At 56.2% G+C, this 22,593-nt stretch overlaps 2 protein-coding genes and 1 pseudogene across 2 annotated transcripts in view; 1 reads left to right on the forward strand and 2 right to left on the reverse strand.

Annotated features, from left to right (window-relative positions):
* Nucleotides 1–524: 524 nt before the first annotated feature.
* LOC135405054 (olfactory receptor 14J1-like) lies at nt 525–1,358 on the reverse strand. The gene has a single exon (XM_064639773.1). It carries the CDS (start codon nt 1,356–1,358, stop codon nt 525–527), a length of 834 nt encoding a protein of 277 aa, XP_064495843.1.
* Nucleotides 1,359–9,292: 7,934 nt separating this feature from the next.
* Nucleotides 9,293–22,593, reverse strand: part of LOC135405223 (zinc finger protein 239-like) — a 229,329-nt gene continuing 216,028 nt past the window's right edge. The window contains exon 3 of the mRNA XM_064639899.1: nt 9,293–10,030. Coding sequence (XP_064495969.1) covers nt 9,324–10,030 — 707 coding nt within the window. The 3' untranslated portion in view covers nt 9,293–9,323. The remainder of the gene's footprint in view (nt 10,031–22,593) is intronic.
* On the forward strand, nt 18,731–20,051 carry LOC135405221 (zinc finger protein OZF-like; annotated as a pseudogene).

Consider the following 22,593-nt stretch of genomic DNA (forward strand, 5'->3'; position numbering starts at 1 on the left):
CTGTCCCAGCAGTGCCCAGGGCCTGTCCCTGCCCATGGTCACAGGACTGACACACAGCAGGGACTGAGCTGCCAGAGCACTCAGGCCTTGGGCAAGGAGCAGAAAGGAGAGGGAGGCAGTGGAAAAACACATCTCTGAAAAGGCCAAGAGCTGCTGCTCCCTGGCAGTGCTCCTGTACCAGGACTCTTTACCCCTTCTCCTCTGCACACAGGCACTGCCCTCCAGCTTCAGGGAAGTTCTCTAAGGGAAAATCAGGAAAACAGAATTCAAGTATTTTATTATACTCAGAGATTGTGATTCCTCATGTACAGAATAACAAAGACAGAATGTTTGACAAAGAAGATAAAGGAACTTTTATTTTGTTTAAATGCACACAGAGAATGATTCCTCATTTACACAATTGTGGGTCAAAACAAAGAAGTAGAGAGTGAATTAGGTATGAGATGAAGAATAAATTTCTGTGTTAACAATATTAAAAGAGGAAAAAATGTAGGAAATGGCCCCCATCACCACTCTCAAATGCTTTAGAAGGCAGGCTGGGCCAGTAAAGAGTTACACAATGAGTGTTCTTCAGAAGAAAAGAGGCAGGTTGTTGCTCCTGAAAAACATGCAGTCATCATTTTCTTTATGGCATCCTTGAGCTCCTGGTTCCTCAGGCTGTAGATGAGGGGGTTCAGTGATGGAGGAACCACTGAGTACAGAACCGACACCACAAGGTCCAGGGATGGGGAGGAGATGGAGGGAGGTTTCAGCTGAGAAAAAATACCAGTGCTGACAAACAGGGAGACCACGGCCAGGTGAGGGAGGCACGTGGAAAAGGCTTTGTGCCGTCCCTGCTGAGAGGGGATCCTCAGCACAGCCCCGAAGATCTGCACATAGGAGAAAACAATGAAAATGAAACAACTGAACACTAAACAGCCACTGACCACAAGAAGCCCAATTTCCCTGCGGTAGCCTGAGTGTGAGCAGGAGAGCTTGAGGATGTGTGGGATTTCACAGAAGAACTGGCCCAGGGCATTGCCCTGGCACAGGGGCAGGGAAAATGTATTGGCTGTGTGCAGCAAAGCACTGAGAAACCCAGAGGCCCAGGCAGCTGCTGCCATGTGGGCACAAGCTCTGCTGCCCAGGAGGGTCCCGTAGTGCAGGGGTTTGCAGATGGCAACGTAGCGGTCGTAGCACATGATGGTGAGGAGGGAAAACTCTGCTGAGATGAAGAACAGAAAGAAAAAGAGCTGTGCAGCACATCCTGTGTAGGAGATGGTCCTTGTGCCCCAGAGGGAACTGTGCATGGCTTTGGGAACAGTGGTGCAGATGCAGCCCAGGTCTGTGAGGGAGAGGTTGAGCAGGAAGAAGCCCATGGGGGTGTGCAGGTGGTGGTCACAGGCTACGGCGCTGAGGATGAGGCCATTGGCCAGGAGGGCAGCCAGGGAGATGGCCAGGAAGAGCCAGAAGTGCAGGAGCTGCAGCTCCCTCCTGTCTGCAAATGCCAGGAGGAGGAACTGGGAGATGGAGCTGCTGTTGGACATTTGCTGTTCCTTAGGACAGGGTCTGTTCAGAAAAGGAAAGCACAGGGAACGATTAAGACAGCCCCCTCTCAGCAAAGCCAGTGCAGTTTTCAGGGAAATCCCCTCCAAGTCAAGGCATTTCTTTTCTCTGGTTTGTGCTCTCTGAGGGTGCTGTGAGGAGCAGGAGCTCTGGCCATGTGCTGCCAAGGACTTAGCCATCCAAGTCACTGTCCTTGCCCCCAGCCCTTCTGCCCCAGCCCTGGCAGCAGCTCCCCGGGCCGGCTGAGAGCTGCCCCTGGCAGGCAGCAGAGTCCCTGCCCAGCACTGCGCCCTGGGCTGCAGGACCCTGCTCTGCCCCACAGCCCTGGGCACCCCTGGCTGCACCCCTGGCTTCACAGCTCTTCCAAAGTGCCCCAAAACAGCCCCTGCTCACCCATCCCATCAGCTGGGGCTGGGCCAGCTTTAGAAGATGCCTCCAGGAGCTGCCCCTGCACTACCCTGCAGCCACAGACTCACCATGTGCAGCCCTGCCAAGATTCCTCCTGCAGGGAGCTCTCAGCCCTCCTACCAGTGCTGAGCCCCTTGAAGCTCTGTGTGTGCCCTGCTGGTGTCCCTGAGCTGCCCTGGCAGTGCCCTCAGCCCTGCTGGGCTGTGCAGAGGAGCTGCTCACCAGCAGAGCTGTCTCTTTGAAGCTCTTCTTGCTTGCCAGGAGCTCCCTGTGTGCCAGGAGCCCGGCCCAGCTCAGCAGCACAGCAACAGCCCCAGGTATTTCATGACCCTCAGGGAGGTTGATGTTGTTTACATGAGACTCAGTCCCTGAGAGGAAGTTCAAACAACTTCTCAGGAAGTCAAAGTGAGATTGAAACACTAAAGTTTCTTGCGTGCTAATGAGTCTCACTGAGGGACACAACTGAGAATGTGTCCCCAGGTTCCAGTTAGAGCAGAAAACTGCAGACAGTGATGACAAGGATGGACAAGCAAGGGAAAGGTGGCTCTGATGCTGAATAAACCTTGTTTCCTTGACCTAACGGGCCAAGCCCTGACCCCCAGCCCCTGGGAAGGCAGATCCTGTCCCTGCCTCATTCCTCAGGGCTCTTCCTGGGGCACTGGGATGTGGGATGGGCAATGCCAAGGGCAGGACCATGGGGTGGCACCTGCCAGGCTGCTGAGCAGGGACAAGGAGGCCATGAGGCCCCAGGGCTGCAAGGGCCACTCCCCTCCTCCTGGCATCAGGGGCACAGACAGCAGCCATGGCCAAGGGCCTGCAGAAGGTGGCTCTGTCAGGGCCTTTCAGCTTCTCCCCATCCCTGTCTCCTCTCCAGCCCAGGCTGTCCTACAGTGTCCATGCCCTGCCCCTTTCCCTGCAGGCTGTCGTCATCCCCCGGCTGCCCCACCTGGCTGGCACCTTCCTGCACTGACATCTCTGCGTCCTCCCTGGCTCTTCCTGCACACACAAAGCCTTGGGCTCATCCAGACTCTTTCTGGGTGACGTGTTCCAGCACAGCATTTTCCATGGAGTGAAATTCCTTTTTTCCTCATGAGTACCAGGGGGAATTTATGCTGATACTTTTGGTCTGTGTTTGGCCCTGCCACCTGTGAAAGCTTTGCTCTTTCCCTGCCAAGTTATGGGAAAACAAGCACTGATAAGCAGGAAAGTTGTCCTTGAGAGCTTTTTGTATAAACTGTTTAAATTGGTGTTCTATGATTGGTTACTTTTCCGTCAAGGACATTTGGAGGAGAAAGTGATGATGAAGTGAGGAAGGCTCGACCCCAGACTCAATTAAGATAGACCCCCAAAACACTCTGCGCATGCGTGTGTGGATTTCCGAAGTTCTCACGCACGCACAGAAGAGATGCACTGACATAACCGGGAGGTGGGACTGAGGGCCTCTGGCGGGGCGGTGCTGGCCACACCTGGGGAGGTTGTGGTCTCTCAATTAATTGTTATAAAAGCAGATAGTGCTTCCTTGGCGAGAGCTAGTTTACTTCAAGGACAACGTTGCCTTTTGGCGCTTATCAGCTTGTTAACTTACTAACTCTCCGAGGATGCAGCTTCTGCTCTGGGTAATTATAGGTATGCTAGGTTGGGAAGATAACTTTATGGGCAACAGCTGGGTAACTGGGGAGATCGTGCTGGGGGCTTATTCCTCTCCTCGTTCCTTCCTTTTGGGTTTGTTCATTTTGTTGGCCACCTCTTGGTAATAAATATTGGCTTTTGAGCTTGCAACGGTGTCTTGGTTTTCAAACTTCAGCATGTTCAAACCCCTCCCTAATACAACCCCATACCAATGTCCCAGATCCAGATGCCACCTGAACACTTCCAGAGACTCCACCACCTCCCCGGGGTACTTGTTCCAATGCCTCAAAAGGCTCTCAGTGGAAAAAGGATTTTTTCATAACTAATATGAACCTTGCCCAAAGCAATTTAAGGCCATTCCCTCACAACCTTTCACTAAAACCTTGGCAGAAGAGACCAAGCCCCATACCCACTAAAACCTCCTTTCAGGTCACTGTAGAGAGCAATGAGGTCCCCCCTGAGCCTCCCCTTCTCCAGACTCAACAAGCCCAGTTCCCTCAGCCGTCCCTCAGCAGACATGTTTTCCAGAGCCTTCCCCAGCTCTGTTCCCTTCTCTGGACACGCTCCAGCCCCTCAAGGGCCTTTTGGCACTGAGGGGTCAGAAGTGGACACAGCACTCCAGGTGGGGCCTCCCCAGTGCCCAGCACAGAGGGGCAATCAGTTCTCTGCTCCTGCTGGCCACACTCTTCTCCACAAAGGCCACGATGCCTTTGGCCTTCTTGCCCCCCTGGGCACACTCTGCCTCATATCCAGCCCCTGTCAAGCAGCACCCCCAAGTCCCTTCCTGCTGAGCAGCTCTCCAGCCCCTCTGCCCCCAGCCTGGAGCGTTCCAGGGGGTTGTTGGGAGCCAAGGGCAGGCCCTGACACTTGGCCTTATTGATCCAGTCTGTCCAGATCCCTCTGCAGAGCCTTCCTGCCCTCCAGCACATCCACACTCACACCCAAGGTGGTGTTGTCCACGACTTTCCTGAGGGGGCTCTCGATCCCCTGGCCCAGGTCACCCAGAACGATGTTAAACAGGAGTAGCCCCAACCCTGAGCCCTTGGGAACCCCACTAGTGACTGGCCCCAACTGGATTTCCTTCCATTCCTCACCACTGCCTGGGCCATCAGTCACTTTGTCACCCAGCAAACAGTTCCCCGGGCAAGCCATGAGCAGCCAGTTTGTGCAGGAGATGCTGGGGAAGATGGTGCCAAAGGCCTTCTGGAATTCCACAGAGACACATCCCCAGCCTTTCCCTCAGATGCTGAACGGGTCCTTTGTCAGAGAAGGAGATGAGGTTGGTCAGGCAGAACCTGCCTTTCCCAACCCCACGCTGGCTGGGCCTGATCCCCTGGTTGTCCTGCCCATTCCATGGGATGGCACTGAGGAGGATCTGCTGCATGGACTTCCCTGGTCCTGAGGTCAATGGGACAGGTCAGGAGTTCCCCAGATCCTCCTTTTGTCCCTTCCTGGGGATGGGCATCCCATGTGCTTGTTGCCAGTCAGCTGGGACTTGTGCAGTTGTGCAGCACTGCTGGGGAATGAGTGAGAGTGGATTGGCCAGCTCTTTCTCCAGCTCCCTCAGGACTCTTGGCTGCATCCCATGTGGGCCCAGGCACTTGGGGGGGTCTCACTGGCAGAGCAGGTCACTGACCATTTCCTCCTGCCTTGTGGGGGCTTCACTCAGCTCCCCAACACCAGCTTCCAGCCAAAGCCTGCCTGCCAGGTGTCCAAGGGGTCAGTTCTGCTGCCTCCTCCTTCCTTCCCCCACAATGGAAAACTCCCTCATTTTGGGTCCCTGTGCCCCAGACTGCTCCAACCACCACCTCACCCACCAGTCCCACAATCATGGAATGCTTTGGCTTGGGAGGGGCCTTCAAGAGCATCTCAACATCCTCATAGAAATGAATTCCTTCCTACTATTTCCTCCAACCCTGCCCTCGATCCGTGTGAAGCCACTGCCCCTTGTCCTGTCACTCCAGGCCCTTGTCCAAAGTGTCTCTCCATCCTTCTTGTTGGCTCCCTTCAGGCACTGCAAGGCCACAATCAGGTCACCCCAAAGCCTTCTCTTCTCCAGCCACAACAATCCCATTTATCTCAGCCCTGAGATATTTCTGAACCTCCCAGAATCCAGGGGCCATTGTGACCCTGCAGAACCTCCTGCATTCAAGTGGTCCTTGTGAAACTGCAGGCTCTCCTGGAACCCAAGGATTCCTGGAACACTGCAGAGCTCACGGAACCAAGGGGCCACTGTCCCACTGCAGCTCCTTCTGAAGCACAAGGGACCCTGGGACAATGGGAAAACTCCAAGAATCCAAAGGGCATTTTGGGACTGCAGGGCCTCATGGAACTAAAGGAACCTTTGGAGACTGGGGAAGCTCATGGAATCCAGGGGCCATTGTGACGTGGGGCCTCCTGGAAGCAAAGGAACCCTGAGAATTTCTGTGGGAACAAGTTAAGGCAGCAGCAGCTGCATTCAGTTAATCAGGACCCAAAAGGAGTGTTTTGGCCTTGACTGGTGTTTTCCATCCAGAGAGTGCTGTTTGCCAAAGTGGAAACCACTTGGAACGCTCTGCATGGCAGCCTGTGTTTTTCTCTGGTGGTTGAACACAGGGAGCACATGAGGGGAGGGGAATGTGTGGGATCAGGGCACTGCTTTGGGGCCCTGCTGGGAATTCAAGTGGACTAAAAGACAAACCCCAGGTGCTGTTTCCAAAGGAACCCCAATGAAAGGGGGACGCCGGAAAGATGGGAGGACAAGTCCCGCAATGGAACTCTGTGTGTGCAGCCTCATTTTCTCCTTCAGCAGCCACAGGACAGGGGGCAAAAAGTGCGGGTTGGGACCCCTACACTGTTCGGGAGGGGAAAAATGGGGATTGAGGGAACAATGGGAAAGTGGGAGGAACAGGGAAAAGGGTGGAAAAGGAGGGATAGTCTGGCAGGTCTTACAGTCCCATGGGGGTCTAGGGGCACAAGGGGGCTAAGAAAGGGGGGGCCAGGCCTTGAGCTTCCAACTTCCTGTGGGGTGCTGGGGGCTGCTGGATCCAATCTCAGCCTTCAATTATGCCAACAGTTTCAGTTTAGAGGAATTAGAGAGGTGCGACTGAAAAACTTCTGTCGCCCAGGTTTTAATGATGGCAAAACAGATCTATTGATAGAAATGAATTTATTTAGGGTTACAAATGATCAGACAAAAGATCTTCATCAGAATTATTTATTGCACAATAGACACACTAAAACTACCAGGAGTACAGGATAAGATAGGACAGTGCTCTACACTAAAGCAATTGTTGAAGCCAATTGTTGAAGCTGGCAAAAAAGTAGTAATTCTTAAGTAGAGACGGATGGACCTCCCCCAGACCAACGCTGGTGGGGAGATCTCTGCTCTAAACTTCCAGGACTGACACCCCAAGAAGGGTTCTGTTGGAAGAAGTTGCCCCTGGGAAAGGGGACTGGCCCTTTGTGGTCGAAAAGGATGGACTGGCAGTCCTTGAACTCCAGGGGTTGCCTCACCATCAGGGGCTTCATTTGGGGTGGAAGCAGCAGCCGAAGCTCTTCCCACAGTCGGGGCACTCACCGGGGTTCTATTATCGGTGGGTCCGTTGGTGTCTGGTCAAGTGACAGCTCTGGGTAAAGCTCTTCCCACACTCCCTACACTTGTAGGGCCTCTCCCCAGTGTGGATGTGCTGGTGGGTGACAAGGTTGGAGTTCTGGTTGAACCCCTTCCCAGTCGGTGCAGTGGAAGGCCCACATCCCTGTATGTGTCTGCTTGTGCTTCAGGAGATATGAGCTGGTCTGAAACCTCTTCCCACAATCCAAGCACTTGTAGGGCCTTTCCCCACTGTGGATGCGCTGGTGGACATGGAGGGTGGAGCTCTCCCTGAAGCTCTTCCCACATTCCCAGCATGAGTAGGGCCGTTCCCCAGTGTGGATGCGACGGTGACTGCGGAGGTTGGAGCTGTCACTAAAGCTCTTCCCACATTCCCCACACGTGTAGGGTCGTTCCCCAGTGTGGATGTGCTGGTGGTTGAGGAGGTGGGTGCTCTGCCTGAAGCTCTTCCCACATTCTAAGCACTTAAAGGGCTTCTCCATGCTGGGAGCCTGCTCAGGTACCACCAGCTCAGAGATCTGGCTCAAGCTCCGGCCGCCTTCCCAGCACAGGCTGGGTCTTTCCTCCTCAGAGCACCCCGGGATGGCTTTGGAGCCCCTCCTGCGGGGGGATCTCCGGCCCTTTTCCTCCCCGTTGCCTTCCTGCGCCGGGGAGCCCTTCAAAACGGCCTCTCCCACCAGGGTCTCACGGGGGGATTTGTCCTCCGGGCTCTCCGTCCTCAGCTCGGGGCCTGGGGCAGGAAGCAAGAAGGACAGGCAGGGGATTTGCCTCCGGCCCACAGGGAAGGCCAAGGACATCCCCCCAACTCCGGCCCCGGCAGGACGGCAGCGCCAGCGGGGTTGTCCTGCAGCCGGGGCCATGCTCGGCTGACAGAGCCAGCACAACACCCGCCCAAAGGGACACTGACTTCCTCCTCACCTGCCTGGGGGGCCCAAGGCATCTTCCTCTTCCTCGCAGCCTCCTCCTCCATCCACCCAAGCTTTGGGAAGGAGAAATCCTGATGGGGGGGAAACAAGGGCAGAGCGCATTGGTTTTGGGGTTCCTTCTGCCCAAGTCCATCTATAGAACTCACCGGGCATCCTGTGACCATAAAAACCTCCAAAACACCAAGATTCAGCCCAGAAAAACCCAAACCACCCAGAATTAGCAAAAAAGCCCTCAGAAATAGCAAGAAGTCCACCACCTTCCAAAAGCTGAAATTCAGCCAAACAATACTCCAAAATACGAGGATTACCCAAAAAATATCTCCCAGGAGTTCCCTGTCTCTGGTCTCTCCCCTCTGGGGTCCGAAAGGTCTCCCCTTTTCGGGATGCTGGGGGTCCCACTTAGAGATTCTGGGAGTGTTGGGTGTCCCAAGGGTTCCTTCTCCAGTGACTCTCGCCTTTGGGTGCCGCATTCCCAGACATTCCCCCTCTCCAGGTTCTCCACTCTGTTTTCTCTGGGATCCCAGGGGTCCGCACTGTCCAGGTTTGCCCTTCTCTGTGCCCCCGGTTTAAGGCTCCCGGGGGTTCCGGGGCTCCTCCCTCTCCATGCTCCCCCCTCCAGGCTGCCAGGGGTCCCCCAGCTCTACCATCTCCCCGCTCCGCCCTCCACACTCGGCAGCTCCCGGGCTCCACACCCACCCCCGGCACTCCCGGGGGGCCCCAAACCCGCTGTGTCCCCCCCGCCGGCACCGGGCTGACAATGGAGCCGGCGGGGCCTGACCCAGCAACACCAACCCCCACCGTGGGGGGGACCTGCATCCCCCCACCCACCGCTGGGGCTCTGCCCCCAACCCAACCCAGCACCCCCAAAAAACACCTCCCACCCACCCCCAACAGCCCCCAAGGGCACAGCCCTGCACAAGGGCCAGCTGTGCCCAAGGCAACCAAACAGCCCCACAGGCAGGGGAACACCAGAGGTTGCCCCAGGGCAATGACAGCAGGGAGCGGATTGGGCCCTCTGACACAGGGACGGGCTCTGGGTTCAGCCTGACCAGGGGCAATTTGGCACCAACAGCACAGCCCTGACCGCTGGCTCAGCACAGGGGGCCCGAGCTCCCCCCTTTCTCCAGCCTCCACCGCTCTCCAAGGATCAAGTCATGGGGACAACAAGGCAGCCACAACAAGGCAGCCCCACAGCACATCCACTCCCACTCTCCCTCCTCCCCCTAGCCCCCCTCTCCCACCCCTTTCCCGGGCTGTTCTCCAGTGTGGCTGTGCTTGTGCCGGAGCAGATGAGAGCTTCGGCTAAAGCTCTTCCCACACTCTCCACACTTGTAGGGCCTATCCCCAGTGTGGATGCGCCCGTGGGTGAGGAGGTTGGAGTTCCGCTTGAATCCCTTCCCGCAGTCCATGCAGCGAAACGGCCTCTCATCCGTGTGTGTCTGCTCATGGAGGAGGAGATTTGAGCTGGTCCGAAACCTCTTCCCACATTTCAAGCACTTGTAGGGCCGTTCTCCAGTGTGGATGCGACGGTGGGTAGAGAGATTGGAGCTACGGCTGAAGCTCTTCCCACATTCCCCACACGTGTAAGGTCGTTCCCCACTGTGGATGTGCTGGTGTTGGAGCAGGGTGGAGCTACGGTTGAAGTTCTTCCCACATTCCAAGCACCTGAAGGGCTTATCCCTGCTTAGAGGCTGCTCAGGGACCGCCAGCTCAGAGCTCCCCCTCAAGCTCCAGCTGCCTTCCCAGCAGAGGCTGGGTCTTTCCTCCTCAGAGCACCCTGGGATGGCTTTGGAGCCCCTCCTGCGGGGGGATCTCCGGCCCTTTTCCTCCCCGTTGCCTTCCTGCGCCGGGGAGCCCTTCAAAACGGCCTCTCCCACCAGGGTCTCACAGGGGGATTTGTCCTCCGGGCTCTCCGTCCTCAGCTCGGGGCCTGGGGCAGGAAGCAAGAAGGACAGGGAGGGGATTTGCCTCCGGCCCACAGGGAAGGCCAAGGACATCCCCCCAACTCCGGCCCCGGCAGGACGGCGGCGCCAGCGGGGTTGTCCTGCAGCCGGGGCCATGCTCGGCTGACAGAGCCAGCACAACACCCGCCCAAAGGGACACTGACTTCCTCCTCACCTGCCTGGGGGGCCCAAGGCATCTTCCTCTTCCTCGCAGCCTCCTCCTCCATCCCCCCAAGCTCTGGGAAGGACAAATCCTGATGGGGGGAAAACAAGGGCTGACCGCATTGGCTTGGGGGTTCCTCCTGCCCAAGTCCATCTCTAGAACTCACCCGGCATCCTGTGACCATAAAAACCTCCAAAACACCAAGATTCAGCCCAGAAAAGCCCAAACCACCCAGATGCAGGCAAAAAAATCCCTCAGAAATAGTAAGAAGATCCTCATCCCCCCAAACCGCACAAAGCTGAAATTCAGCTGAAAAATACTCCAAAATATGAAGATTAGCCCCCTCTCCCTCCCCGTAGCCCCCCTCTCCCACCCCTTTCCTACCTGCCCCCCAAAACCCCGGCTCCCCCCAGCTCCCTTGGGGGGTGACCCACCGCCCCTCACGCTCCCTTTGGGGGTCCCACCCGCTCTTTTCGCTTCTCTCGCCCCTTTCCCATCGTGGCCGCTCCGCTCACCCGACAGCGGCAGGAAGGGCAGGGACAGGGGTGGAGCAGCAAGAGCAACAGCAGGAGAACAATCGTCCCCCCGATCCCACGGGTGCCCAAGAGGGGGGAACTTGTCCCAAATATCCTGGGGGGAGGGCGAGGAGGTCGTGACATATTTGGGCTGCCAGTACAGATTTCCCTGCAAAGTATGCACTGAGTCAAGCTCTGCACAGGAGATTGTGCCCCAGGGATGGGATTGCAGAGGCTCCCTCAGGTCCCCAGAATCAATCAGCAACCAGGAATAGACACAAAAAAAGGCCCCTAGGAAGATTTTGGGAGGAGTGTCCTGTAAGGAGGGGACACTGTCACACCACCAGGGCGGGGCTGGCAAGTGGGAGGCTGCTCCAGGGGTCTGCAAGAGGCCTCGTGCTCTGCTCGGCCCCACCACTGCCTGGTACCAACACCCCCGGCTGCCCCCGGCCCTGGGCAGCTCTGCTGCCACAGGCTGTGCCCTCACCGTGGCCCTGCAATGGCCCTGCCTGTCCCTCACCCGTGGCCCTGCCCGTGGCCCTGTCCCTTGGCTCTCTCTCTGCCAGTTCAGTGTGGGGCACACGGGCTGGGGGTCCCTCCCAAGCCCCCCGGGCAGCCGGTGTTGGTTGGGGGGATGTGAGGGCTGGGCCTGCTCAGCACAGCCCCGGCCTCGTGTCCAGCGCCTCTTTCCTGACCCACACAAGAGCTTCCCGGCCCCCCCAGGGCTCCCCTGCTGCTGCCTCTGCTCCTGGCCCTGCCTTTGCTGCTCCCTTGGCTGGGGCAGCGGCTGCAGGGGGGGGATGGCAGCAGCTTCAGCTCCACGGCACTTCCTGGGGGGAGCTCAGCCCGGGGGGGACGGGCAGGGACCTGATGGGGATGGACAGGGGCCCAGCAGGGACAGACAGGGCCTGCAGGGGAAGGCAAAGGGACAACCTGGCCCCCCACACTGCCAGGGCTGTCTCTGCTCCTCCTTGCAGGCTCCGTGGCCAGGCACAGTTTGTGTTCCTGGGTGCCCACCATCTCAGCACTTGGAGACGCTCAAATCAGCGCCCGCAGCTCTGCAGCAAAGCCCCAGCTCACCTGGCACACAGGGGATGGACACAGCACCTTCTCAGGGATGGGCATTCACAGCTTTGTCTCTGCCCCACCACAGGGCTCTCCTTCCTCAGCAGCACCTCTGCCTTGCACTTATTCTCAGCCTCACCTCAGGGACAGCTCTGGGCTCACCTCCAAGCCACTTCTCAGCCTCACCTCAGGGCCTGGGCTCAAGGACAGGAACCTGCAGGGAGGGGACATCATGTGCAAGCTGAGGGCTGCCTGCTTGCACTGGCCTCTGGGCTTCTTTCTCCTTCTACAATCATCCCAGAACTTAGCCTGCTTTGCTAACACCACACATTTACAGACTAACCTTGGAGATATATATGGACAGACATCTCTATCACCCTGGGGTTAGAGCCTCAAGCATGTGCTGACATAGGAATGGCAATCACAGAATCACAGAATCAGCCACATTGGAAAAGACCTCCGAGATCATCAAGTCCAACCCTTGATCCAACCCTGCTGTGCTTCCCAGACCATGGCACTGATGCCACATCCACTCTCACCTTCAACACCTCCAGGGACGCTGACTCCATCCCCTCCTTGCCCAGCCTATTCCAAGGCCTGATTACTCTCTCAGCAAAAAATTGCTTCCTAATATCCAACCTAAACCTCCCCTGGCACAGCTCAAGACCCAGCCCTCTTGTCCTACTGCTGCTTCCTGGCACAACAGCCCCACCCCCACCTGGCTCCAACCTCCTGGCAGGGACTTGCAGACAGTCAGGAGGTCTCCCCTGAGCCTCGTCTTCTCCAGCCTCAACAACCCCAGCTCCCTCAGCCTCTCCTCACACCACTTGTGCTCCACTCCCTTCCCCAGCCTCGCTGCTCTTCTCTGCTCCTGCTCCAGCCCCTCCAGGGCCTTCCTCAACTCAGGGGCCCAGAGCTGGACACAGCACTCCAGGGGTGGCCTCACCAGCGCTCACTCCAGCCCAACAATCACTTCCCTGCTCCTGCTGACACACTCTTCCTCAGACAGATCCTTCTGCAGAGCCCTCCTGCCTTCCAGCACATCAACACACCCCCAGCTTGGTGTCACCTGCACATTTGCTGATGAAATGCCTGGTTCTGCAGCAGCTGCAGATGCTCAAGGGGCAGCAGGACCAAGTCAGGGGCCTGAAGGGGGCCTGGGGGGCTTTGGGGTCCAAGAGGGTCTTGGGGGAGCTGGGGAGGGGATTTGGGGATTCGGGGTACAAACCAGCACAGACCAGTACAGACCAGGACAGACCAGTACAGCCCAGTACCTCCTCACTGCTCCCCAGATCTCTCCTGGAGCTGGGCCACGTTGTCCTGGGACACCTGAGCCCCCCCCCAGTGCCCTCCCAGTACAGCCCAGTGCCCCCAGTACAGCCCACTGTGTTCCTGTCCCAGGGTGCCGGGTGATCCCTCTTTGGGGGGAGTTGGAAGTGATTTGAGGGGGGGCTGGGGGAGATTTGGGGGGGTGGTTGGATAGGAATTTGGGGGGGTTTGGGGTGCTTTGGGTGCATTTAAGGGAGTTAAAAGGGGTCTTGGGAGGTCAAAGGATCTGTAGGGGGAGGGGATTAAAAGGAAAAGGGGGGTTAGGAGACATTTGGGAGGGGTTAATGATGTCTAGGGGGAAAGAGGAGGGGCTGCACCATGAGCAGGTGACTCCTGATACCCCCTTGGGGTTCCCAAGACTTTCTTGGTGTCCCTAATTTCTTCCTTAACACCCTGAGACCCCCCTGGTGTCTCCAATGTCCCCAGGGCCTCCCCATTACCATAATTCCCCCCAATTCCACTGTCCCCACACCCCTCCTCATTGTCCCCACTGTCCCCAAACCCCATCCCTGATGTCCCCAATCCTCCATCTCCCTCCAGGAGCCCCCCCTGGATCCTCTGACCACAAAAATGCTCTCTCCCCCCACAGTAACAGAAAGGCCAAGGGCATCTGGGGACACGTTGGGGACAGTTGGGGGGCTTTGGGGGGGCACTGGGAGGGACTGGGGGGTTAATGGGGGATTACCAGGACCCACAGGGGGACACTGGCAGGTTACTGGGCCATACTGGGCGTTACTGGGTGCTCACTGGAGGATCACTGGGCCATACTGGGGGGCAGTGGGAGGTCACTGGGACACACTGGCTGGTCACTGAGGGGGTCACTGGGCCATACTGAGGGCCAGTAGGAGGTCATTGGGATATACTGGGGGCACTGGGATCCCCTTAGTCGGTTCTGCTACATCTTCCCCCTGGACTTTTGGGGGCACCCGCAGGACCCCTCCCCTGGGGGCTGGGAGATCCCCTGAACCCCATTGCTGGGCTTTAGGGGACACCTAAAGGGTGTCTTTGTATGCTGAGTCTCTGTATGCTGAGTTTTGGGGGTCTCTGGGGTTCGAGGGGGGAATTGGGATCCCCTTTCCTTAGGGTTGGTCAGCTGGGCTGGCAGAGGCGCTGTGGTGGGACAGGAAATGGCCTCACAGGAGTTTTAGTTGGCCGTGGCCAGACAGGACTGACACGGAGACTCCATAAAATCCACGCAAAACCCCTGAAATCCCCTCAGAAATCCACCTCTGGACCCATCAAAACCTCCTCAAAAACACCCCAAATCCCCTCAGAGACCTCATCTCCCCCCCAGGACCCCCTAAGCCCTCTCAGTGACCTGCAAAACCCACCTGGAACCCCCCAGGCCCTTTCAGGGACCCCAAAAACCCCCTCACGGACCCTCAAAACCGTCTGGGACTCCCTAAATCCCCCTAGAAACCTCCAAAACTCCTTCAAAAACCCTACCCCCAAAGCCCCCCAGGACCTCCCAATTCCCTCGGAGACTCCAAAACTCCCTCAGGGATTCGCAAACCCCTTCAGGGACCTTCAACCTCCCTCCTAAGTCTCCTCAGGACACCAAACCCCTTCAGAGACCCCCCAAAACCTCCTCAGGGACCCCAAAACCACAGAACAGCAGAAGAGCTTTCTGTAAAGGAAGGGAGCAAAGAATCTGAGAAGGACGAGACCAAGGAAAAACTGAAGCAAAGCAATAAAATCATCCTGGCCCTTGCAGTTTTTCCTTCACCTTTTTCTCACTTTTCCTTTTTTTAGGGTTCTTTTTTTGGTTGGGTGGTTTCGAATTTTTTTCTCCGAGGGACTTTCCCGGCAATCGAATCACCCTTCCGGGTTCTTGGGAGGCCTCCGGGCCCCGTGACCCCCGAGAGGGTCCTCCGAACCTCCGAACCCCTCGCGCTAAACCCTCCCGAGCCCTCCAGCCTTTCCACCCACAGCCGCGCTCCCCGCAGCCCCCGAGGGGATCCCCAGACCCCGCTCTCCCGCACCCCCCGCCTGCACTCAGAGCTCACCAACCGACCCGCCGCCATCACCGATTCCCGGCAGCCAACGCGGCAGGGGCGGGGGCGGGTCTGCGGGGGCGTGGCCGCGCGCTGATTGGCTGCGGCGGCGTTCTCTGAACGCGGTGCGCGCGCAGCCGGGAATCGGTGATGGCGGCGGGGCCTGCGGTTCGCTCTAAGTGCTGTGAGTCCCCCCGGGGGGGGGTCGGGAGGGTTTAGCGGGGGGGTTCGGGGATAACCGAGGACGATTTGAGAGGTCCCTGAGGGAGTTCGGTGTCCTGAGGGGACTCAGGGGGTGGTTGGAGGTTCCTGAAGGGGTTTGGGGGTCTCTGAGGGGGTTTTGGTTTCTGAGGAGATTTGGGGGGTGCCAGGTGGGGTTTGGGGTTCTCTGAGGAGGTTTGGGGGTCCTGGCGGGACCTTTTAGGCAGTTTTGGGGTCTCTAGGGGGTTTACGGGGTCTTAGACGGTTTTGAGGGTCTCTGAGGGGGATTGGGGGGTCCCTAAAGGGGACTGGGGGGTCCCAGGTAGGTTTTGCGGGTCACTGAGAGGGTTTAGAGGGTGCTGGGGAGGGATGAGGTCTCTGAGGGCATTTGAGGGGACCTTGAGAAGGTTTTGATGTGTCGAGGGGGGGATTTCAGGGGTTTTGAGGGCATTTTGGGGGGTTCCCTAAAGCCCAGCAGTGGGTCCAGGGGGTCCCCCAGCCCCAAAAAGAAGGGGTCCTAGGGATGGCCCCCAAAATCCGGGGGGGAAATGTACCACATCTGGGTAAGGGGATCTCTAGACCCCAGTATATCCCAGTGACTTTCCAGTGACCCCTTCAGTGACCACCCAGTGTGTCCCAGTGACCTCCCACTGCCCCCCAGGATGGCCCAGTGATCCTCCAGTGAGCACCCAGTAACCCCCAGTATGGCCCAGTAACCTCCCAGTGTCTCCCCGTGTGTCCTGGTAATTTCCCAGTAAGTCCCCAGTCCCTCCCAGTGCCCTCCCAGTGTCCCTCAGTTCCCCCCAGTGTGTCCCAGTATCCCCCAGTAATCACCCAGGGCCCTGCAAAGCCCCCCAACTGTCCCCAATGTTTCCCCAGATGCCCTTGGCCTTTCTGTGAGTGTGTGGGGGGTGTTTTTTTGTGGTCAGAGGGTCCAGAGGGGGCTCGTGGGGTGAGATGGAGGGTTGGGGACATCAGGGATGGGGTTTGGGGACAGTGGGGAGGGATTTATGGACAGTGGAATTGGGGGTGCCTAGGGGGGAATTAGGGCTATGGGAAGTCCCTGGGAACATTGGAGACACCAGGGGGACCTCGGGGTGTGAAGGGAGGAAGTGGGGACACCAAGAGGGTCTTGGGGACACCAGGGGGGGTCTCAAGACTCACCTGCTCTTGGTGCAGCCCCTCCTCTGCCCGCCCAGGCCTCATTAACCCCTCCCAAATGTCTCCTAACCTCTATTTTCCCTTTAATCCCCTCCCCCCATAAGTACCTCTGACCCCCCAATGTCCCCAAGACCTCTTTTAACTTCCCTGAAGGCACTCAAAACCCACAAATCCCCATCCAAACTCCTGAGATCCCCCCAAATCTCCCACAGCCCCCCCTCAAATCACTTCCAACCCTCCTAAAGAGGGATCACCCACACCCTGGGACAGGAACACAGTGGGCTGTACTGGGGGCACTGGGCTGTACTGGGAGGGCACTGGGGGGGGCTCATGTGTCCCACAGCAAGGTGGCCCAGCTCCAGGAGAGATCTGGAAAGCAGTGAGGAGGTACTGGTCTGTCCTGGTCTGTCCTGGTCTGTCCTGGTCTGTACTCCCAATCCCCAAAGCCCCTCCCCAGCTCCCCCAGGACCCTCCCGGACCCCAAAGCCCCCCAGGCCCCCTTCAGGCCCCTGACTTGGTCCTGCTGCCCCTTGAGCATCTCCAGCTCCTGCAGAACCAGGCATTTCTTTGCTCCCCACAGGGTCCTTCCCACACCCAGAATGGAATCTGGAGGCAGCAGGATGTGCACAGTGCTCCCATTTCCTGCAGTGCAAAGGGGCTGCAGGGAATGATTCCCCTGCTCTTGCAAATCTGCCAAAACCTGCAGGGCACAGAAGGGGGAGCTTCAGGAATTTGCTGGCACTGGGAGTGGAGCTCACAGGGTATTGAGAGGAACATATCCCTCAAATACAATATCTCTGCATACACAATATCTGTCTGGACAGACAGATAAAGCAATAATCAGATATATTCTGTATCATATATATGGCACATATTCTATAGAATTCATCCTTAGGGGTTGTATGATAGATCTACAAGATATTACAAATAATAAGCAATAATAAGGCAAGTGTCCTCCTTAGGGACACACACTTCAGAAGGGAACTTGCACTTGCCCCCCCCCCTCTTCAGCTTCGAGCCACCCGGTGCCACAGAGGGGGACAGAGCTCCTGTGGAACATTCTATTCCATTGACACAGAGCAAGGAATAAACCCAAACTCCTGCCTGGGTTTGTTCCCTGGGGGTCTCTGCAGCAGCAAGCACAGCCCCACACTGACTGCTCTGGGCTGTGCAGGCATTTGTGGTTCTGCCTGTCTCACACACACACAAAACAGTCTGGTTAGTGCTGCCCTCAGGAAAACCCCCCACCCTTGCTCCAGCTAAAGCCATGGAATTTGTCTTTGTTTCCCTTGGGTTCAGGGTCAGGCTGTGCCTGTGTCCAGCCCAGAGGCTCAGAAAAGCATTTCTCCCGTCCCACTGCAATCTGCTGCTGCAGACAGGACCCAGGCACTGGTGGCACTGGGAGTGAACAGCAGAGTGTTTCCAGGGGCTCTCTAAACAAACACAAGTGTCCAAAGAAACCAGCACAAGTGTCCACAGAACTCCCAGTCCTTTATCCCTGAATGAGCTCGTTCAGCCCAGGAAAAACTGTCTAAATTCTATTTCCATGGAACGAACTTTTTCCCACTTTAACACCAGTTTAGTTCCAAACCGGTTTCTTCATTTCCTGCTCTCAGTTTCCCTGAAGGACACTGACAGGAGCCATGGACACTGACAGGGATCACAGAGTTTGTCCCTTGGCCATACAGCTCCTGTTGTTTGGTAGCACAGGAGAGGTTAATTAGAGCCCAGGCTCCAATCCTAGGGCACGCCTTGAAGACGAGCTTGAAATCAAACAACTTTCCTGCTGGAGGGTTAAATTCAGTCCCCATCACCTTTTTTTGGGCTAATCTTCATATTTTGGAGTATTTTTTAGCTGAATCTCAACTTTTTGCAGTTTGGGTGGATGAGGGTCTTCTTGCTATTTCTGAGGGGTGTTTTGTCTGAATATGGGTGGTTTGAGTTTTTCTGGGCTGAATCTTGGTGTTTTGGAGGTTTTTATGGACACAGGATGCCCGGTGAGTTCTAGAGATGGACTTGGGCAGGAGGAACCCCCAAGGCAACGTGCTCAGCCCTTGTTTTCCCTCCCATCAGGATTTGTCCTTCCCAAAGCTTGGGTGGATGGAGGAGGAGGCTGCGAGGAAGAGGAAGATGCCTTGGGCCACCCAGGCAGGTGAGGAGGAAGTCAGTGTCCCTTTGGGCGGGTGTTGTGCTGGCTCTGTCAGCCGAGCATGGCCCCGGCTGCAGGACAACCCCACTGGCGCTGCCGTCCTGCCGGGGCCAGAGTTGGGGGGATGTCCTTGGCCTTCCCTGTGGGCCGGAGGCAAATCCCCTGCCTGTCCTTCTTGCTTCCTGCCCCAGGCCCCGAGCTGAGGACGGAGAGCCCGGAGGACAAATCCCCCCGTGAGACCCTGGTGGGAGAGGCCGTTTTGAAGGGCTCCCCGGCGCAGGAAGGCAGCGGGGAGGAAAAGGGCCGGAGATCCCCCCACAGGAGGGGCTCCAAAGCCATCCCAGGGTGCTCTGAGGAGGAAAGAGCCAGCCTGTGCTGGGAAGGGGGCCGGAGCTTGAGGCGGAGCTCTGAGCTGGTGGTCCCTGAGCAGCCTCCCAGCAGGGAGAAACCCTTCAGGTGCTTGGAATGTGGGAAGAGCTTCAGGATGAGCACCAACCTCATCCGACACCAGCAAATCCACACTTGGGTACGTCCCTACACGTGTGGGGAATGTGGGAAGAGCTTCAGCCAGAGCACCAACCTGATACGACACCAGATGATCCACACTGGGGAACAGCCCTGCACATGTGGGGAATGTGGGAAGAGCTTCAGGGACAGATCCAGCCTGATCCGACACCAGCGCATTCACACTGGGGAACGGCCTTACACGTGCGGGGAGTGTGGGAAGAGCTTCAGGGACAGCTCCCACCTGATGCACCACCAGCGTAGCCACACCGGGGAACGGCCCTACAAGTGTAGGGAATGTGGGAAGAGCTTCAGGTACAGCTCCAACCTGATCCAACACCATCGCATCCACACTGGAGAGTGGCCCTACACATGTAGGGAATGTGGGAAGAGCTTCAGTGACAGCTCCAACCTGATCTAATACCAGCACATCCACACCAGGGAATGTCCCTACATGTGTTGGGAATGTGGAAACAGCTTCAGCCAGAGGTCCCACCTCGTCACCCATCAGTGCATCCACACTGGGGAAAAGCCCTACAAGTGTAGGGAATGTGGGAAGAGCTTCAGTTACAGTTCCCACCTGATCCAACACCAGTGCATCCACACCAGGGAACAGCCCTACATATGTGGAGAATGTGGGAAGAGGTTTCAGACCAGCTCACATCTCCTCCAGCACCAGCGGACACACACGGATAAGAGGCCCTTCCACTGCACTGACTGCAGGAAGGGCTTCAACCGGAACTCCACCCTTGTCACCCACCGGCACATCCACAACGGGGAGAGGCCCTACAAGTGTGAGGAGTGTGGGAAGAGCTTCACCTACAGCTCTGCCTTGATCTCACACTGATGGACCCATCGGTAAGAGAAGCCCTACGAGTGCCCCAACTGCGGGAAGAGCTTCGGCCGCTATTCCAATTCCATCAGCCATCAGAGGACCCCATTGGATGATCTACAGGGACCCACGTTGAGCACAGACCTGGTGGCCCACACTCTAGGTGATCCGTGCTGGGCACTGTATTGGGTCTGGATGGTTATGTTTTGGTTCCTGGGAGGCTCCAGGGGTGGGGTCTGTGAGCAGCTGCCAGAAGCTTCCCCCGTGTCCAGCCCCTGTCCCGACCCCCTGACCGTGAGGGTGACTCAGGGTCTTCTTAACTGATCCCTCGGGGCAGATTAGAGTTAGTTTATATCTATGTCTATATTTATATCTATCTATATATGTAGGGTTTAGTTTAGAAAAATTTTGTCTCCATGTAAAGTAGGTTTGGGGCAGTTTTGGCTCCTGTCTATAGTGATATAAAACCACAAAAATAACACTTCCTCCCTCTGGCTCCAAGCCCAACCTGTCCCCTCCAGGGGTGGGTGTTCCCCCCTCTGCCCCAGGCGGTTCCTTTGGCCTTGGGCAGCAAAGCCCCCACTGCTTCTGCAACTGGAGAGTGTTGGAGCCATGGACCATTAACATTCCAGTCTCTCCCTGCTCTGCATCCCAAAAGTCGAGAGGGATCAATCTGTCACCTCAAAGTGGATCAATCCCCCTGAAAATGGCTCAATCCCACCCCAAAATTCCTGTGTTTCTCATTTTCCCTATGTAATTCTGGGGCTGCCAGTGCCACCCCTCAGCTCTCCACAGGCTGAGGCTTGGCCTTGCACTTTTGCCTTTGCTGGATTTCTTCATCAAATGTTTTTCTCTCCCCGAAAACAAAAATATGGAAGGTTTTTGATAATCTGGACGTCTTTAGACCATCTGGACAAATTACAGTTTGCAGTGTTGGAACGGAACATTTTCCACATTTAATCATTTGTTCCCATCCCTCCCAGGAGGGAGGACACTGAACTCTTCCACAGAAACAGAAAACTAGTAACAAAAATTCAGAGACTACTGAAAATGAAAAATACCTTTTGCTCACAGGTGGCCTTTCATGTCCTTCTCTTCTGCCTTCTTACAATCGATGTTATCTGTGGCAGCAGTTGCCTAGATGATGGCCAAAAAAAGCATTCAATTCATTTAGAATCATTCCAGAAAACTGAATCACAACTGGGGATTTGAAACTGCCTCAGGGGAGCACATTTGGAGAAAAGGGTTCCTCAGTCACTTAGAAAATTTGGCTGAAACTGCTCATTGTGGGCCTGAAACTCTTAAATAAATAATACCAACTCATCCTGCATCCTTCCCAGGGGAGTATTTTTATCCCCAGATTAAGATATTCTCCAGTGATTTTGTCTCTACGCAAATCAATGTTCTCCTGGGAAAAGCACCAAGTATATGAGACAAGTAACTGTAAAAACAACCAACCCACCCACCCCACACACAAAGAAAAACCCAAGAAAACCCCAAGAACTTGCCAAATTAAATAAACCCCTGAAAACCAGGCTTTGAAGCATGTCAGAAGTAATTAAAATACATGAGAAATCAGTCCTTCTGCCTTCAACAAACTGCCTCAAGCTTCTCCTTTCTGTGCTTAAAAACCAGCATTTCAGTGAGTCGGGCTGTAGACAGGTATGAACTTTGCTGCCCAGCTCAGCCACCAGTGCCCCTAAAGGTCCTCCCAAAAAGGGGATTGAGGGGGTCCTGGGTGGGCTCTGGATAAATTTAGGGGGTCCTTGGGGGTCTGTGGGGTGGTCCTGGCACCTTTAGGGTGAGCTGGATGACCATTGAGGGGGAGGTGCTGTCCCAAAGCCCCCCAGAGCAGGTTGACACAGGGGAACGCAGGGGGGCTCCCCATTCCCGATCCATTCTGGGGCCGGTTTTTCCCTCCCCAACCTTGGCTTCTCCCTGAGTCACATTTATCATATGACATCACATCCTCCTCTGTGACATCACATCTCATCTATAACATGATATCACACCTCTCCCGTGACACCACAGCTCCCCGTGACATCACACTCTCCCTGTGAAATCACATCCTCCTCTGTGACATCACACCCTCCCCATAAAATCACATCCTGCTCTGTGACATCACATCTCCTATGACATCACATTCTCTCAGTGACATCACATCCTCCTCTGTGACATCACAGCTCCCTGTGACATCACATCCTCCTCTGTGACATCACATCCTCCTCTGTGACATCACAGCTATCCTATGACATCACATCCTCCTCTGTGACATCACAGCTATCCTATAACATCACAGCTCTCCTATGACATCATAACTCTCCTGTGACATCACATCCTCCTCTGTGACATAACATCCGCCTCTGTGACCTCACAGCTCCCCAGTCACATCACATCTGCCTCTGTGACATCACATCCTCCACTGTGACATCAGAGCTCTCCTATGATATCACAGTTCTCCTGTGACATCAATCCTCCTCTGTGACATCACATCCTCCTCTGTGACTTCACAGCTCTCCACTGACATCACATCCCCCTCTGTGACATCTCATCCTCTTCTGTGACATCACAGCTTCTCTATGACATCACATCCTTCTCTGTGACATCACAGGTCTCCTATGACATCACATCCTCCTA

The sequence above is a fragment of the Pseudopipra pipra genome, chromosome W (genome assembly GCF_036250125.1).
Source record: "Pseudopipra pipra isolate bDixPip1 chromosome W, bDixPip1.hap1, whole genome shotgun sequence".
NCBI classification, from domain to species: Eukaryota; Metazoa; Chordata; class Aves; order Passeriformes; family Pipridae; genus Pseudopipra; species Pseudopipra pipra.